The 18,264-nt window shown below is 50.2% G+C and overlaps 2 protein-coding genes across 3 annotated transcripts; one reads left to right on the forward strand and one right to left on the reverse strand.

Moving 5' to 3' along the window:
* Positions 1-2,469: 2,469 nt before the first annotated feature.
* On the reverse strand, positions 2,470-7,649 carry AGBE (1,4-alpha-glucan-branching enzyme). 2 transcript variants are annotated; one of them, XM_003748187.2, is made up of 17 exons: positions 7,552-7,649; positions 7,317-7,408; positions 6,383-6,594; positions 6,109-6,298; positions 5,890-5,977; positions 5,691-5,810; positions 5,396-5,582; positions 5,264-5,319; positions 5,020-5,143; positions 4,759-4,936; positions 4,458-4,602; positions 4,239-4,338; positions 3,709-3,889; positions 3,475-3,583; positions 3,286-3,372; positions 3,079-3,153; positions 2,470-2,952 (listed from the first exon to the last, which is right to left on the reverse strand). In XM_003748187.2, exons 2-17 carry the CDS (start codon positions 7,406-7,408, stop codon positions 2,851-2,853), a joined length of 2,046 nt encoding a protein of 681 aa, XP_003748235.1. In that variant the 5' UTR covers positions 7,552-7,649; the 3' UTR covers positions 2,470-2,850. The 2 variants fall into 2 exon arrangements, with proteins under 2 accessions (XP_003748235.1, XP_028968673.1); XM_029112840.1 differs by lacking the exon at positions 7,552-7,649 and having other exon boundaries at positions 2,470-3,153; positions 7,317-7,538.
* A 1,164-nt stretch (positions 7,650-8,813) lies between these two features.
* LOC100905843 (Bardet-Biedl syndrome 2 protein homolog) lies at positions 8,814-12,983 on the forward strand. Its single transcript, XM_018641326.1, has 12 exons — positions 8,814-8,945; positions 9,086-9,316; positions 9,496-9,621; positions 9,848-9,910; positions 10,029-10,214; positions 10,323-10,545; positions 10,942-11,147; positions 11,261-11,415; positions 11,528-11,632; positions 11,857-12,115; positions 12,256-12,506; positions 12,725-12,983. Exons 1-12 carry the CDS (start codon positions 8,814-8,816, stop codon positions 12,981-12,983), a joined length of 2,196 nt encoding a protein of 731 aa, XP_018496842.1.
* The last annotated feature ends 5,281 nt before the right edge of the window (positions 12,984-18,264 follow it).

Consider the following 18,264-nt stretch of genomic DNA (forward strand, 5'->3'; position numbering starts at 1 on the left):
GCGCAGATTGTTTCAAAACGTCGAGACCCTAAGCTACCTGACTGGGTGCGTTCAGAATTCTTCGGATTCCCATGGCCGGGGGAATGAGTTCCTCCGGTGGATGTCGTTGGTTGACGTTGAATCAGTGAGATCCGAGGTATGAGAGCTTCTTTACCGCACGTTGATGTTCTGAACTTCAAATGCTGGCTCGCAGACTTGAACCTAATCATCCAGGAACGACGCCTCACTCAGTTTCCTCCGAGCAGTGTGCGGAACATGGACTTCGATTCGGGGGCAAACTTGTTCGAATACATGCTCAGGTTTGAAGTCACGATCTCAAGGGTCGTCACTCCACCGCGAGGGGGCGGGGGTTCACGAGCCCTCCCGAGACTCGGATTCGAGATATCACACGGGGCGTAGTCAGAGCCTATGAATTAGATCTGATCACAAGATCTCTGCTCGAGCGATCGCGAAATCGAAGAATTCGGGCTTTCCTCAGCGGAGGAAAAACAATTCGTCGTGGCGGAGCATCGCTATCCCTTGAGAGAAGATCGTGTACCAGTGTCAGGTTGGAATAGTCACCTAACTGGAATAAGTTGATGGAGGACCTCCTGAGGAATTTGAGCCTCCCATATGGCTCCAGCTCGATGATATTAGAGAGTCGGTGCAAGGCTTCTCGCCAGCTGCGAGAATCAGCTTTGTGGTCACTCGGTGGTCATCATGGGCTTGTTCTCAGCGGAAGTGAAGTTGTATCCCAACTCCAAGGAGTAGCAATGCAACGGAAACGGCTATGGCTGCGGGCAACTGATAGTGTCACAGAGACTCTCGGTAGAGCGATGTGCTGATTCCGTTTGTGACTGGGTCGCTGGTGGCTCTCTTTTCACGTCACAACTACCACAAACACCGCATCAACGGTGGCTACTATAGGAATCGTGACAACCTCCATCCCTGTTCCTCCTGGTCGAAGTTAGCGCTGCTGGGCAAATGAGGGACTCCACATAGCTGCCTAGCGCCTGTCGACAAGGCCTTCGAGAGTGAATTGGGATTCCGCGAAAATTCGGGACTCGCCGCGTCGGAGTCCGTTAAGGGAGCAAGATGGGAACATCCCAAGAAAGAGTCGCCTCTATACAGATCTCCGGCAGAGCTCGTGTAGATTCATTACGTAATCTCGGAACTTATTCTGTCCCTTCTCGGAGTCCTGAGGCTTGATGAATTCAACATCGAATAGGATCCGACTCGACTGAGGTCAACAGCGAAGAACGAGTGTTCGACTTCAACAATACTAGTCGAGCTGCTCATGATAAGAACGATTTCCGGTCGACTGCCCGAGCTCTCAAAGTACGATAGCATTAGTGGTTGTAGGTGGTTTCCTCAAAGCGCCTCTCTATCTTGTTCGCTTACTTGTCCGCCTCGCTGCCCCTCCCAAGCATCGGCGGATGGATTCTCTCTCTCTTTCTCTATTCCTATCTGTCGACTCGCGGAGACCCGATCGGTCGGAGCAAGACTGTTCACCAAGTTTGTAGTTCCTCTTATCGTTCTCTTCTATCGTCGTTATGATCAGGAACACCACGTTACGAGCATCTCAAAAGTAAACTGAATTCGGAGGTTCCCGAAAAACATCCAAATTTTCTCACGACAAGGAACCTGTCCGCCAGCACCTGCAAGCTCTGCGTTGAGATAAGCTGAGGGAAATTCCCAGGTGAATCGATACATCGAGCCGCGTATCTTGGGCTCCTCATTCGGAGCTCTGACTGTCCACATCCGCAAACAAACCTCAGGAGCATTCATTCCGAGCTCGGCACGATTCCACCCCCATCGGGTAGAAATCATAGTCTTACCCAGATCTGGACAACGGGTGATTTCCGTCCACTTTATACCTGGTTTCGGAATCGCCCTCCCCGATTAAAGGATTTCCTGAACCTGATCTCGAGCGGATTCGAGGCTCCCCCGGGCGGCAACTGGAAGCGGCCACGATAGCATATCCCCGTAGTCATGCTGTGTGAAGACACGAAACTTCAACAGGAAGGAATTCGGAGTGATGGTTCTCAGGGGAACCTCGCGGAGTGAAGAGTTACTTTCCAAGTGTGTCGCGAACTGTTCGTTCGCTTTAGCTCTCACTCCCGAGTCTGTCTGGCGTGCGAGTTGGATATCTGTGTGGGGTGTTTGTGTGTGGGGAACGATGGAAATTGATGACACCGAGCTGTGCGTTGCTCTTTGCGGTGCCCACAGAAAGCAAGGGTGGAATCTCTGGTGGCCGACGCGATTTCTCGTGGCAACGCGTCTGCGAGCGACCGACTCACTGAGTCAATGTTATCAGCAGAGCTATCCATCAAGCATTGACAATCCCACGTTTGAGTCATAATGAAATGCAGACCTGATATATGGGAATTCCGCATTCTTCCTCTTTGCCACGTCCTCTCGCTGCAGTTGGACGTGCAATACCCACGTGGATGGCTTGCGTTTGGTGTACGAAAATATAGCATCTCTTCCAAAGTTCACTCTTCTTTATTTTTTATTTAATGGTAGTAATAAATAGAATGATAACAGCATTCTGTCACTTGGGGGGTATATTCTAAACTTTGGAGTTCTCAGCATGTTATTGCGAGATAACAGAACTTGCGCACCGAACCAGAGCAATCACGGTATCGCTGGCATGTTCTTCTTTGTGTAGCATGAAACTTTAAAACTCGTTGATATATTTGGCTCGTCTCTCCTCTGGAATCATTACAGGTCCCCGGTTCGCTCCCTCTGCCCTGTTTTCAGCCCGTCGTTCAACGTCCCATTGATTGGAATCGAAAATGAAATCAATGAAACTATAAGGAGTCGATCAATCGATGAGTGAATTGCTCGCAGAACGACGTAGCCTACTCTTCAGTCGATTTTCGCGAAAACCAGAGCGGTTCGAGATGGCACATAGACCAATAAGCTGTTTCTCCGATTGGCATAACCGTGAGGCTCAGTGAAAGCTTCCACCTGCAATTCGATACAAACAAAATTAGCGAATGGAGTTTTCGTGGGAAAACTTGAGCGAAATCTGAGAGAACGGCCCTCGTTGCCCAGACTTTCTCTCGAATGGATAATATCCGGGCTGAGGCTCACATTCGGGTCGACACGACAGTGGCCTTGGAACTTCGCTTCATCACTGTTCAGCACGATTTTGTACTTTCCAGCGACCTGGAAGAAAGGGCGGAGGATTTTGACCGAGACTTCTGCATAATCCGGAGCTCGGATGGAAGGTACTCAATTAATTACGAGGAGGACTTTCGACAGGGCAATCCGAGGATACAATGCGACCGGTGAACTCACATCTACTCCGACGCGATAATCTGGGAAGGATTTCTGTCCATGGAAGTTGATCACGAAGAGCAGTCCTGCCCGTTCATACGCGACGACCTGGAACGGTGCCCACGATCAATATATTTCTAACTGATTTCTCGTTGAGATCATCTGAGCATATATGATGAAGCTTAAAATCGACATGACTCCAGCGCGGACCTTGTCTTCCTCATGCTTCCAGCTGACGTAGGCGGGATTTGCCTCCAGATATTTGTACTTCTCATCGAGTTCATTAAGAGCTCGGTCCCAGTTGTTCAAGAATTGATATCTGAAGCGGAGACGATCGTGAAATGCGACATCGCTTTCCCCGTCGATGGCCTCCGCTATTTCGGGGGGCAAACTAACTCCGAACACAGACTGAAGTATAAATTCGCCGAATCGAACTTGTGGTACCTGAGTAAGTTATCATCAATCAAGTTGAATTGCCTCCGAGCGTGGTGGAATGAGTTGTTGTTACCCGCTCGCGGAAAGTCCAGCCATTCCGGGTGCCCAAACTCGTTGCCGATGAAATTCAACCAGCCCTCTCCAGCCATAGAATGTGTAATCAGCCGAATGAGTTTGTGTAGGGCGATGCCTGAAGTTTATCTATACATTATTCCGCCGCCCGACTTCGCATTTGATATTTTTCAAATATACTACGCTCATGTACGGATCCTTCGGCGCACTCTCCGCTCTCTTAATTCTCCGAGACCAGAACGATATTTCGAGAATTGTATTTGTGAGCGCGGCTTCCATGCGAAAAACCGCTCAAGGCTATCAGTCGACACAATCCGTCAGTATATCTCGAGCACTAGCGTCATCTTGGAAGCAGCGATCACAGACGATGCCCTATACGCGATGGCGTTCAGTGATATTGTCCTAAAATATCTAACGATTCCGAATGATCGATTCGATAAGGCTCACGTTTTGTTCCCTATGCTCACCTCTGTCGATGATGGGTGTGAGTGGAGAAAGAATGCTCATGTTTGTATACATTTCGGCATCCATAAGCCAGAACGCCAACGTCTTATCTCCCACCAACGCCTACAAGCAAGACCGAGATTGAAAGATAGAAATGTTCTGAGAGGCTCAGACAGTTCGGCCCAGCGGATGAGCCGACCACGATATGCATATCAGCGGAGATGCTTCTCGGAGGAACTGACCTGATCATGAGATTCGGCGTAGGCTATAGTGCCTTCACCCCAACGTCGGTTCGATAGCGTGTGGACGATGCTACCTATGTTCCAATCTTCGTCTTTTTGTTCTTTCAGGATTTTGATCCACATGTCTGGAATCGCCATCGCCAACCTGGAATCAGTGACTTCGCTCGGAGATTCCATTCTGAAAATCAGATGATTGCTCCCCGGGGAAACCGGCCGCGATCATCCGAGTCTTGCACTCTAATAGAGAACCGAGAGATTTCTTGGGGGAATCCGGGGAAGCTATCCAATCATTTAAACTGACCTATAGTCGAAACCGGTGCCCCCCTCATCAACTGGGCGGCATAGAGCTGGCATTCCCGAAACGTCTTCGGCGATGGTCACCGACCCCGGGAATAATTCGTGGGTCATGGCGTTCGCGAGCATGAGGTAAATCAGAGACTCCGTGTCCACATTCATTCCGAAGTATTCGTTGTAGTCACCTGAACCAAACAGACTGGTCGTAGCGTGGATGGCTTCATCGTACTTTCTCTTCCTACGAGGAGGGACCAATCTCTGTACATACCCGAGAAACCGTGGCCTATGCCGTGGGTGTGATAGAACATTGACGTAACTCCGTCAAAACGGAAACCGTCGAATTGGAACTCATCCAGATAATAGTAGAGATTCGACATCAGGAATCTCAACACCTAGAGAATGAATCCACTCGCTTCAGTTCGACCTCGTGCTCGAGTCCACATTGGGGAGCTCCTCTGTTATTCGATCAAATCATCAAGTCTATTCCGAATTGATGTACATATGAGTCTCACCTCGATCTGGTTGTAGTCAAAGAGACGGCTGTCCCAAAGCGAATGCTCTCCGCGACCTGAAATCGGGAAAAATTTAGGCGGTTCAACGGGAAACTCAATTTAGCTCAGATTCATTGCCGGCTCCGAACTCACCTCCGTCATGGAAGAAACCGCTGTTGGTTCCGTCAAATTGATTCAAGCCATCCAATACGTTCTTGCAAGCATGGGAATGCACGACGTCCAACAACACCACGATGCCCAATTCATGGGCAGTGTCGATAAGCTCTTTGAGTTCGCATGGTGTTCCGTATCGCGAAGACGCCGCAAAGAATGAAGTCACCTAGACATTCGAATTCCAAGGCCTTATTACAGAACTTATTGCTCGTCTTTGGAGGAGATTATGATGAGTTCAGATATGAGCGAAGATCAGTGAGGACAGTCATGGTACCTGGTAGCCGAAGCAAGCGTAGTAGGCGTGCTCCATGATGGCCATGAGTTGGATGGCGTTGTAGCCCTGTTTTTTTATGTGCGGCAGGACGTTGATGCGGAAGTTCTCGTATGTTGCAACCTGGATCAGAGTGTATGAGTCCAGGTAACAACACGTGAATAGGGCTTTGGGGGATCTTAATCGGGGATTCGAGTTCTACCTTGTATTCGGGCGAAGCGATTCCCACATGGGCCTCGTAGATCCGGAGACCGGTTGATTTCCTCGGCTTCGAATGCTTGAACTGATATCTAGTGGAGAATACCGGAAAAAACAGCTCTGTACTGCGGGTCGGGGCTCCAATAATGCTCAAAAGGCTTCCCAAGGAATATCATAGCAACTTTAGAATTCCGGCATGCTGGACTTGGCGCTTCAGACACACTTTTTTTCTGGAATGTAGATATGATGATTGTACACTGGACTCGAGGAATCCTCCAGGACATATTGCGCCCACGGGGAATTTCGGTCCACGAAATTATTGTCTTGCGTTTGGACCACGACTTTGACTTTGTCAAGATGCTTGACGACCGGACTACCGTCCGCCTTCGGTGGCACTCGGAGCTCCCATTTGCCTGCAATATCAGTAGTTTCAGTTGTGATCTGTACGAAAGCCTAATTAGGAAAATAGCTGTAGTCCGCCTGGGCGAGAGTCTCACCGAATCCGACATTTTTGTAGGGATGAGACGTGTTGTTCCAATCGTTGAATTCTCCTCGGAGGTATAGCCCCTTTGCGCCCGGAGCCCATTCAGCTCCGACCAAGGTGCCATCCTTTCGCACATGTAGACCATATTCCTTATAGGATTCGCAGAATCTTCGTAAACCGCCCGCTTTCTCGATTTGGGTCCGCTTTTCGGAGAAGCATTTATATCTGGATGGTAGGGATATAGTATCTTAGTTGGACGACCATTTAAGTCGTACATAGTTCATAGGCAGGTCGTGCTCCGTATGGACTTCACCTATGCTTCGAGGGTGCTATAGGAAGGGTACTATAAAGTTCCCTGTGTCCGAAGTGAAGTGAATCTCTATACAAGGTTCCCTCTTACCATAAGCGGAGGCCATTCTCTATTAGGAAGGCGTGCCACAATGCCAATCGAAGAGCTCTTCCCGGGGGTAAAAATCGGGTGGAATTTCTAATTGAGGGGCAGCTCAGGTTGCGGATCGCGCAAGAATATATAGCTCGTAATGTACCTAAAGGACTAGATGGGCAGTCATGGATGAACCACGCAGTCATACTCCATCGTGCACCAGCCGGTAACACTAGTTTATTCTACGCTAATGCTCGATTGAGCTCAGAGATAGTCCATTGTTTCCCAACCCAGTTGAACCAGGGGGCTTCTCTAATCGACGGGCACCCCACGCGTAAGTTGAAAAATCATGGGGCATGCCCCTCAATCAGAGGAAAAACGGTGATCTGCGTTTTGACAACAGTTTCCCGGCAGCCACGAGACCGATAGGTCGTTGACCTTGACGGAATATCAAGATTCTTCCGCGATATAATTCGTTCCTCGGAGAGCCAAGTTTCAAACACACCGAATAAAGATCTCTGAAGAGCTCTTGAAACTAACGCACTCATGGGTGTTGTCCACTCACCTTCTCTTTATTTCATTTTCGTAGCTCCTGAGGTATCCATCCCTCTCGAAAAGAGCCTCAATCTTCGGAACCTTGACATCCGCATATGACATCTTCGTACAAAACGTGAAATCAGTCGTGAATCAATCCGAATTTCGCTCCAAGCTTATGCTTATTCTCACGGAGACGTTATGTGGCCAGCTCCAATACCTTCGATGTCGATTCGTGTGTTTATCTACAGCGTTCGTGAACGTACCTTCGCACGCGGTGAGATGCACGCACCGGCCAGCTGAGAGTAACCTCGCTGACTAGGAGGCTGGCTGGTATGCTCTGGGTGACATGCAGTTTACCAACGAAGCCACCAGGGGGAGCCTTGTATGATGTAGAGTGTAGAGAGCGCTCGTCCCAGCGAACGTGGTAAACACGCAAAGCGGCAAAAGGAAAGAGGCCTCGAAACGGAGATTGCCAGATTGGATCGTCAACGGCGTCGATGCTTTCGTCGTGAGCGCCGTCGTCGACCAGCTTCGAGCCGGGAAGCCCCTGCAGCTCGCATGTACTGGAGTTTTATATTGATGTCCTGACATAGGCTGCTCACGATGTCAGGGCGCTCCTTAGGCTCTAAGGCCTGCTCAATGTTGCCCATATTCCGGACTCGTTCCGAAATGTACAAATATGTTCTGTATCAACATTCGCAAAAATGTTCTGCCAGAGAGCTCTTGCGCTCGGGCTCAATGAGGACATTTCCCCCCAGCCGCTCTTGGCACCCGCGGGTCGGAGTTAGTCATAGAGTAAATGGGATCCAAATTCGAGTCTACACCTTCACGAGCTAAACAAATATTTCTCGTGTCTCGAGAGCTTGAGTTCCCTCTCTACCACTCACAAAGTGATTGTAATACAAGACAAGGCGTTTTGCTAAATAGGCTGAGCCTCCCAATCTATGCGTTTCGAGGGAAAGATTGATATCTCGTGTCTAAAAACGGACGGATCGTCCTTGGAAGGGGCCTTTCCTACGGGACCGAATGTCTATCGGCGGCCCAAGTGCTTCGTCAAGATAACGTGAGGCTATCGTCGATCAAAGAGACCCTTGTTGTCCCTATGTAACATAAGTGCCCCACCTGACATAGGTGGTGTATGCAAATCCCAGCCAGACGTTGATGTGTTCAAATACGAATTCCACGCAGCCTCGATATTCGGGAGAGAGTTTCGTGGTTCTATTACAGGACGATGGGTGGATCTTTTCTCGTATCTTGCTTTCCATCCTGGGCCTGAACTCCTCACAAAGGTTATATTGGATCTCGCCCCGCATGTTCGTCCCGCGAAACTTATCAGCGCCTTATACTCAAGAGCTCGATTCCTTGAGATCCGAGCCGCTCGATCTATTCCCCGTCGTACCCCCATAGCACTAATGGAAAGCTCAGTAGTCCATGGCAACTGGGGTCCAAAACAAGGATTCTAAGCTCCGTGTGAAGTTGCTCCAAACCGGCAACAGACGAGATCGTCTTCACTCCAGTTGTCGCCATGGCGCACAGCACGCCGATGAATGCCGTCTTCACTTTCAACCTAAATCACAAAATTCTCCCTCGACGGGTCGCCGTCGGTCGCTTTGATGGAACCCATCCGTGCATTGTTGCAGCCACGTCTGCTGAAAAGGTAATCTCGGAAAATGCAGTGTCGGAAACCCCCGAGGAAGAGTTCGACGAAGAAATCCACATCTGCCGTGGGGCCGAATCCATTGAAGCTCATGTTGAGACATCTTGGATCGCTTCTTCTAACTGGTGTGCCCTGTCAAGGTTTTCGTCCACAATCCTCACACGAAGACGAAACGACAGGGCGATCGATGGCTGACGGACCCAGCAGCCGCAGCTGCAGATGTTTCCCTCCTGAACATAAATCAGAAAGTGTCATCGCTGGCAACAGGAACCCTGAGGCCAGGGTCTTCCGAGGAGGTCCTCGTCGTAGGAACACCGAATTCCGTACTAGCATACGACGTTGAAAATAACAGCGATCTATTCTACAAAGAGGTGAGCGCAGCGTGATCAGAGCCTGAAGTATTTCCGGGGATGAAGGCAGCGGCTCGACAAGGAGCCCCCTGATTAAGCTGTGACAGCGGAGTACTCGCCGGGCTAGTTCCTCGGGTTTCCGTAACTCACAAGCCCGCGATGTCAAGCTCACAATACGTTCAATTGAATGAACACTCCAGATTGCGGACGGCGCGAATTGCTTGTGCGTGGGGCATCTAGGCACGATCACGTCTCCCCTTGTCCTTGTCGGTGGGAACTGCTCCATTCAAGGCTTCGACTACGAAGGGAATGATGTGTTCTGGACGGTGAGTGGAGAATTCGTGCTTCGATCCTTTCGTTTTCTATTCACGTATCACTGAATCAAGACTTGGATGTCCAGAGGGATCACGAACTATACTAAGGAATAATGCATGCAGGAAACCTCTCGATTGCCTCCAAAATCCCTCAGCGAGCTCGAGTACCCAGTCCGAGAATTGAGGAGATTGACAAAAGAGCTGGAGGTCTCCGATTTAAAATCATTCCATACCGCAGGTGACTGGTGACAATATAACTTCGATGGCTCTTACGGACTTCAATGGCGACGGTCTTCAAGAGGTAGGAGCTAGAAGGCCGAGACGAGAAGGGAAATCGAGATGACGTTTCGTTAGAAGAATGAGCAGATATCGACGGTTGTACCACTGCCGCTTCCCCCTAAGGCACATTTCGATCGCAGCTGCTGGTGGGTTCAGAGGACTTCGACATCCGAGTCTTCAAAGAAGATGTCATTGCGCACGAAATCACTGAAACGGAGTCGATCGTGTTCTTGTGTTCACTAACTTCTGAGCTCTTCGCATACGCGCTGGTGAACGGTACAATCGGCGTTTATCAGAATGGAGGTGCTCGGCTGTGGCGAATTAAGGTGAGATTATCACTGCTCCTATCCCTTTTATCGGTCTGATTTTTCGCGGAGAAATGATGCGAATGCACGGAGATTCCGCGATTCCTAACTAAGATGCTTTTCCCCAAGTCGAAAAATCAGCCAATCTGCCTCGTCGCATTCGATATTGACGGAGACGGTAAACCTGAACTCGTCACTGGATGGTCGAATGGGAAAGTGGATGCCCGCAGCATTCGCACCGGTGAAGTATTGAGCAAAGATTCCTTCGGGCATTCGATCGCCGGTATCGTGATCGCGGACTACGTTCTCGACGGAACGGAACAACTGATTGTGTGCTCAGTCGACGGCGAAGGTGTGTTCCACTGGCAACCCACTTGTTAGATTCCGGTTGCCCCGATCCTTGCCTAGGCTGATCCCGTCCCTCGGGTCCAGTGGCAAGCCCAGGGGGGATGGGCGGGGCGAGAGGGCCATGGCCCCCACGAGATCTCTTTCTGGCCCATAGAGTTCCATGTTGAGGCTCATCACCATCGGTAGTTAGCCCCTACAAATACAATGCCCCCCCCGAAAACAATTCCTGGGCGCGCGCTTGCTCGGGTCTCGTCACCGATGGCGACCCTCGCAGCGAAGGTACGCGACACCTGAAACACGTTCACTCTGCCGAGCTGCCGAAGATCGGGGACGAGAATTCCGAGGTAATTACTCAGATGCCGAACCAAAGTTGTTACGACATTATTTGTGGTCGTTGCAGTTCGAGGCTATTCGCCCACTACCGCTGAGTACCGGCAACAACTCATGGATGCCAACTACGAGCAAGAAACTATCAGGGAATTGAGTCAAAAGAAACAAGCTCTCGTAATGGAGTTGAGTAACTACGAACAGGCGAAGAAGTTGTCTGAGATGAACAGCGCTCAGCAAGTTCAGGCCATCGCCAATCAAGATATCGCCTGCATTGCGGTGCGTGAACGCGAGAATGAATATTGTCGCTGATTTTTTTCGCTTGACCCGAGACTGGCGTTCATCGGAGCGTCAGAAGCCTTCCCCAATAAAACGCTGAGATTGCTCCAAAGGCAAACACGCGCTTGAAAACTGGTCTCGCCATCAACATGGGAGGCGATGGACTACAGCCGCATGTGGAGATCCTCCTGGAAACGAACAACGAGACAATAATTCAAGCCGTCATCGTTTTTGCCGAAGGGATTTTTCAGAACGAAAGCCTCGTTATGTAAGTTTACTCCTCGCTGATAACGCTCCGGCGCACGATGAGGCTCATCCGACTCGGTCGCTGCAGCAAGTCGAAGCTCCGAGAATATGCAAGCCAGTTCTCCTCCTTACAGTCACAACGATGACTTCGCAAGCAGTCAAGCGGTCGTCCCGCTCACACCCCCGAGGGATGTGGAAGTCGACCTTCACATCAAAGCCTTCATCGGTTACAAGAACTCGTGAGTGACGAACGTTTCTGGAAGTTTTTTTTACTCGTGAAGTCTGAGTTCTCAACATGCATACTGGAGAGCCTGGTCGAGCGGTTCCGTGTGCTCAGGAGGATAGAGGGGAGAAGCCACATCGAGCGGAGAGATTGACGGTCAATAGCTCATCGCTCCATGACGAGACCTCAAAGCTGAAAATTAAGCGTCATAAAGTCTCGTCGATTCCACGGTCATTCCAGAACCCAGTTCCACGTATTCGAAGTCTCAAGGGCTCTCCCGAGATTCGCCATGTACACCGTCTGCTCGGAGTCCCCGAGCTCAGAGGCAGAAGGCACAGTCAAGTTCCAGCTCAATGACAGACCTCATCGAGTGGCCCAATGGATAAATCAGAGTTTCCTCCTGGAAGAAGAAGTAAGCGTGCGAGAAGACCTCCACATGACTTTCCTCAGCCTTCGTGACTCGAAACTCGTAACTTTCGACATGGATTTCTCAGGAGAGGTGAGCGATAGAAGCTCCATGCCAATCCATTCAGATATTTCGATACAGGAAATCGGTCTCTCTCACATTTCGCCGAGTAAAAGGTCTTGATTCAGGGGCTCGAAAAAGACTCGCGTAATGAAAGGATACTCACGTTTCAGATGACGATCCGAACTGAATCCATGGAAATCGCTGGTGAGATGATTCAGTCGCTCACTTCATTTCTCGGCATTGAAGAGCTCCAATCTGCAGCCGATTTCCCGGCGGAGAGTGAAAATCTCCTCCAACTCATGCAACGCATCGAAGAATTCCAGAGTGCTAAGATGCAAATGTCGGCGCAGATGGCTGACAATTCGGCTCTCATTCGAGCGCTCATAGTCAGAGCTGAAGACGCTCGGCTCATGAAAGATTTGTGAGTTGTCTCCCAGTTTTGATTTGCCATGGTGAAAAGCTCGCAAAAGCTCTGTTTCTGTTTCCTCTCCGAAGAACGCGACACCAACAGTGGAATCTATGCATTTATAACATCACTGTGGAGTATCATTCCGGGAGGCGTATAAAACCATTTCGCCACGCGTGATCTCAGGAAATCAACGTTGTCGGTTTCTAAAAACATTCATTTCGATTCAACAGCAAAGCCATGCGTCAGTGGTACATGGAACTGCAGCCCCTGAACCGAGAATTGATTCAATCGCACAAAATACGGAATCAAAGTCACGAACAATTGCAACAACAGCTGCGGGAGCTCCACAAAATACTCCAAAAAGCGGCTCGTCTACGAGTTGGTCAGTACAAAGGTCGCTGTGTGACAGCGTGCCGTGGAGCCCTCAAGACGACGAATCCTACCGCGGGAGCTCGGGCTCTACTCAAGATCATTTCGAGCGGAGAGTGAATTTATCATCGTGATCGGGCGGCGAATCTGAAATAAAGGAACGAGATGGAGGGGCGGAAGTCGTATGAACTTTCCATTCAAGTAGACGATACAGTATTCGTTACGAATTCTCCCGGAGTCATTCCGGGTTTACTTTCAGAATTCGAAATCGTTCATTATCTCTAAGTCTCTGGTCGACTTCATTATAATGGAAATTACCGTGAAGCGCAGAGGATGTCGCGACTTTTTTCTGAAGGGTAGATTCCCCTTCGCGAGGAAGACATGCCTACAGCAGCGAGAAATACAAGGACGCGAAGTCCCAAGACATCAGGATAGTGCAAGGTGCTCCATGTGGCTACAAAGATATTTTACGCCGCTTCTCCTTGGGAACAAAGCCTTGCCTGCCCTCCTTCACGCGAGGGCGGAGTTCTGACCCTCTCAAAGCTGTTAGAAACCTTTCAAGATCCTCTCTCAATGTACAACGTTCCCTCGGCTCGAGGCATTCCGGACTAAAGCCTCGCTCACAACACTCCTCGAGGCTTCGCAATATTTCTGTCGGAAGATCGCCAATTGTGAGACTTGACAGTATTCTCTATCTCCTCCGAGTTTATTCTTCGATGCTCAATCCGAATTTCACCCCGGAGCTTCGTTCGATCGGGAATGCACGGACTCGCTCCTAGGTCTAAGCCATCCGAAACACAACTATCGGTTCTCTATCGGGATAATCAGACAAATCCACGATGCTCGAGAAAGGGCGGGACACTTGCGCGTCAGATCCGTTCTCATCTCGCTCTCCCGAGTCCTCTCTCATCCGGGATCAAGGCAGCAATTGCGTTTGCGACTCCTCCAGCAATACCCACTTGTCGCTCTGTCGTAAATGATTCCGTGGTTATGGATTCCTCTCGAATCCCAAGTTGATCGTCATGATTACGGGTTCGCTGCCCGACCATTCGACCAACCGATCGGCAGACGAGCCCCTCTCGCGTACACAATCCGAGATGATAGAGCTCTTCCCCGCATCATTCCGCTCCCGACCGGTTGAGATCAGGAAACGCAGAGCACTGAATTCGCAGAGCTGGGAGGGAAACAATTTTTTTCACGCATCCCTCAAGTTCGCACCGAGTCGCAAGACGCAATAATTTCTAGACTTTGAGAAACTCCTCCGGAGTGAGACGTGGGCGTGCTGCATTCATCCCCGGCGGGAATTCGTACCGGTGCTCCACTAGACGTACGATTGAGGATGTCAGACTCAGCTAAGCATGTTTGTGCAGTCGAAGGCGATGTGGTCACTTTGTGAGTAGCAGCTCATGGTGTAAATGAATTTCAAGAGCCATGAGAAAGTGTGTCCCACAGCGCCGGCGGCTGTGTGCCTCGTATAAGGCAGCGCAGGAAATACATGGGGAACTCACTTCAGCTTACGACGCTGGCGAAAGATAAACGAATATAACCCATTGTTTACCATTGAGCGTCGAGCCGCTCAAGTCCGAGGGTTCCGTGAAGAAGGGCGAGGAGTTCTGTCTCGGAGTTTAATGCAAAACAAACCCCATGTCGCAGCGCTCTCATCAATATGCATCGTGATTTAAGCTGATTCTCAGTGCGAGAAAATCTCTGGTGGCTCGTTCCCCGGATGATGCTTCAAGATCGGTCAGGAGCCGGAATCAGAACATCGGAAGATACCGTATATGGTAGAGTTCCGAATTCGTGACGGAGGAACCTCGTACCGGACGACATGGTGAGGTGTTCAGCCGGAAGAGGCTATCCGGAATGTTCTCCCTTGATTGATCTGACACGTTGTGAGTGAAAACGTAGTCTAATCGAGGCTCATGAATATATTCAAAACATGAACCTCCATCATCGAAGGGGCTTTCCTCGGCTACTTCCTCTACCCGGCAGCAAACCGAGCTCTCCGGCCGTAATACAAGCTCAACGCTGCTCCTAACTCTCCCCGGTCTACCGTCTATCCGCCGCGCTGGCTGAAGAGAAGCAAAGTGGCGAGCCGGCTGGCTGTGGGTGGAAGAGTGAGTCTATCAGTCAGTCATCGATTCGAGTCACGAACTTAACTTGCATCGAAGTTCGCAGTCTAGCCACGATTTTCAATTAGGGAGGCTCTTCAAAATGTTGACTGACGAAATTGACTGACGGCGCACTCGGTTACGCTAGAAGTCACACGAGAAATGATCAGATGCTGTTGAACAACATTCTCAGCCTTTCGAGGAACTTTTCTGCTCGTCTGCCTGCGTGAACTATCTGAGACACTTTTTTGCTCCAAAAATATATGTAATATATGGGACGCGAGCGGGGTGCCTCCGATGTTCTTCAGAGAAACGGTCTCATATGTTTAATTCGCAACGAGGGAATTCGCGCCTCGATTTTAGGACTCTTGAGTGATACCGATCTGTCTGATCACACGCAATCAGGCTCTCGACCTTGCGCTCGGTATCGCTGTGAATCACAAATTCAATGTGGTGAGCTGCTCGAGAGCCGCTCTCGCGCGCGCTCAGTGCTCAGTCTTCCTGTCAAGCCAATGCTTGATCACCGTAGGCCCGCGTCCAGGCGACAACAATGATCTTGCTCGTTAGAGATGCGGCCATAAATGAAGCAGTGGAGCCAAGATTGGTCCCCGATTCCTCATCCGCTCGTTTGACAGCTCATGTTTGAGCAGCCGAAGAGAGTGAATTCGCTTGAGTGTCCCAGGTTCTATCTCTCTCGAGCAACTTCCCTTCTTCCTATATGCTCATACGTTGGGCTCCATGACACGAACCCGACGCAAGTCATTCCGAGTGCTCCAAGTGATGATCAGCTTGACTTAGTTGGTAGTTCGTCCCCCCGCCGTATGCGAAAAGTTTGATCCATGTAAACCCGTCAACATATTGCCTAGTGCGCACAAACTCCGAACGGTCTCGAGAGCCAGACGAACCCTCTACGTGTGTGCATACAACCTACTACATGAGAACAAATTCTTCCTCAATGAAGACATCCTCCTCTTCTTTCCGAGAATTCGTGCCTCGTCACGCTCCAAATATTTAACAATTGGGCGACGGCGGCAAATCGGTTGCCTCTGTCTCAGCAGAGGAATTCGTCAGTTGTGAAGAACTTATTCTTGTCTTTCATCGCCATCATCGAGAGGGACGCATCCATCAAGAGTTTCCAATGTGCTGGGAGCAAGCAATCGGAGGTGTGTCTACCGAGGAGGGAATACGGTGAGGTGTTGGGAAAGGTCGCCTCGTGTTTTTTGCCGGACGCCTTGCCTGAGCTCGCGGAAGAGCTCACTTATTTCTTTTTCGTCAGTCTGAGGTTAATCCGAGCAGCTGGACTTCTCAAAACCTGAGGGCAGATAAGGGAAAAAACTCTGTAGGATGTTCATATGCACTGATTTCACCTACGTTGCTGGCGTACAACCCCCTGCTGGGTATACAACTTGCGAATCCTCCATCGTGATCCCATGCGGCTCCCTCAGTGAGCGAGAACCATCGAACGTCAAACTCAGAAATCCCATTCCGATCTGGGAGCGCTGCCCTACACGGCCGCTCGTAGCTCCGTGAAGCTATATGGAGGAGTACATAGCATCTTGGGTATCGGGATTCGGAGCGTCAGCTTCAACTTCCCCGTGCATCATAATCGAGATGAATCTGGCGGCCGCAATCGGCAAATAACATTTCGTCGCCTAAGATTCCGAGTATTCGATCTAAAATAGGGAGGTATACTGATATATTTTCCTAAAATGATGGAGCTCCATTTAAAGCTTCGAAGCTTCCATGATCGGTTTCCTCGGGTATCTTGATTCGCTAGAGCACCCCCATCGTTCGGCGCCCACACAGCTCATAGCTATGCGGCATCGTACACTGCGGGTATCTCCAAAGTAAGTTGATGGATTATAATCGCAGTCTCGTGTGATTTGAGCATATGAGTGAGACATTTTCAACGTCTTTGAATCACCGCAGATCTGAACCTGGACGAGTAATCGCCAGAGCACTATTAGGATCATTCGTTTCGACCAGGGATCCACTTGAGCCACTGTGCGGGATGGAGCGATTTTTCCCCCTGGAGCATCGAACGTGGATTGTGCCGAACGTCGATCTCCGTTCCGCGTTGGATTAATGCATCTAGCCGCAGATCCCCAGCACTACAATCCCTTCGCTCGGCCGACGACCTTCGGCGGGACTCCTCAGTAGACGCGGATCACTGACCGATAGACCTCAACTGTTCATAAAGCTCAGATGATCGGCTTTTGCAACGTATTTCTTCGATAAATCGATGTATGCAGAAGGATCGCTCATATCGAGGCGACGACATCCGCGCTACCTTCCCGAGATTCGCCTCTATGACCTGCCGGAGTTCCACCTCGATCTGCTGAACGCCCTGCGAGTCCAGGGGTCTCACTCAGACGCATAAACATACATGGACTCCCCCATTCAAGGACAAAGTTGAGAGACGATAATGTCTTTCGCTCAGATATGCAGAATCAGACTTAGAATCAGAGCGGATACGTGTTCGGACACTACCGAGAGAGCACGCCGCCGCTCTTGTTGTTGTCGACGCTCTGGAGTAAGGCTCATAATTTTTCCACCGAACCGTTCAGTCCGAGCTCCTCCCTTTTGCATATGCCACGTACATATGCGCGGAGGTGCGATGATGGCAAGTCGCTCGCCTCGTCCGTGATGCCGCAAGCTCTTGAATGAGGTGGAAGAGGCCACTTACCTAAAATGGATGAAGGATTGCTCTTTGTCATCGCACTTCACCCATGGCACGGCTACGACCACGATGGCAGGAGAGAAGATCGAAATGAGAGATCTCGGAGGAGAGTAGAGAAGGGGAAGGAGAAGACGACGACGGCGAGAACAACGCGGACCACCTTACTCCACCCTATCCATTCACCTCTTGACACTTTTTCCCGCCGCACGCTACATACACGCATTCTTGAATACAGGGTAGCTTTCCCCGTTGGACGGATAGAGAACATTCATCCTACGAATCAAAGTAATGAGCAACGCTTCTTCTCTGTAGCTACCGCATTCCCCACAATCTAGGGAATAATTCAAAAATTAGCTGAACAGCGGGGAAAGTCTTTCGGAACGTTTGTAGAACCTTTAGTCGCATGCTCTCCGCTCCGACCAGCTACTGATGTCGTTCGTTGCTCAGCGAACTCTGGCTCGTTGGGCTCATTTTAGGCGCCGGCGTTTGTCTGCCAGCAGTCAGATTTATGGAGGGAGACTTTGCTCGCTCCCTCGGTCCCGAACGAGGAAGAAGACAATGGGACATACAATGTGTGTGCGTTCTGTTTGTATGGCTTGCATTTTTTTTG

This window comes from Galendromus occidentalis, unplaced genomic scaffold, assembly GCF_000255335.2.
Source record: "Galendromus occidentalis unplaced genomic scaffold, Mocc_1.1 scf7180000077529, whole genome shotgun sequence".
Lineage (NCBI taxonomy): Eukaryota > Metazoa > Arthropoda > Arachnida > Mesostigmata > Phytoseiidae > Galendromus > Galendromus occidentalis.

Excerpts from the sequence above, each read along its gene's own strand:
- AGBE (XM_029112840.1), bottom strand. The coding sequence starts at position 7,408 with ATGTCATATGCGGATGTCAAGGTTCCGAAGATTGAGGCTCTTTTCGAG. Across the intron at positions 6,595-7,316 it reads GAAAATGAAATAAAGAGAAG|ATATAAATGCTTCTCCGAAA; the intron begins GTGAGTGGACAA and ends CCTACCATCCAG. Across the intron at positions 3,373-3,474 it reads GGAAGCATGAGGAAGACAAG|GTCGTCGCGTATGAACGGGC; the intron begins GTCCGCGCTGGA and ends GCACCGTTCCAG.
- LOC100905843 (XM_018641326.1), top strand. The coding sequence starts at position 8,814 with ATGGCGCACAGCACGCCGATGAATGCCGTCTTCACTTTCAACCTAAAT. Across the intron at positions 10,546-10,941 it reads GTGCTCAGTCGACGGCGAAG|TTCGAGGCTATTCGCCCACT; the intron begins GTGTGTTCCACT and ends TGGTCGTTGCAG. Across the intron at positions 11,148-11,260 it reads AAGATATCGCCTGCATTGCG|GCAAACACGCGCTTGAAAAC; the intron begins GTGCGTGAACGC and ends ATTGCTCCAAAG.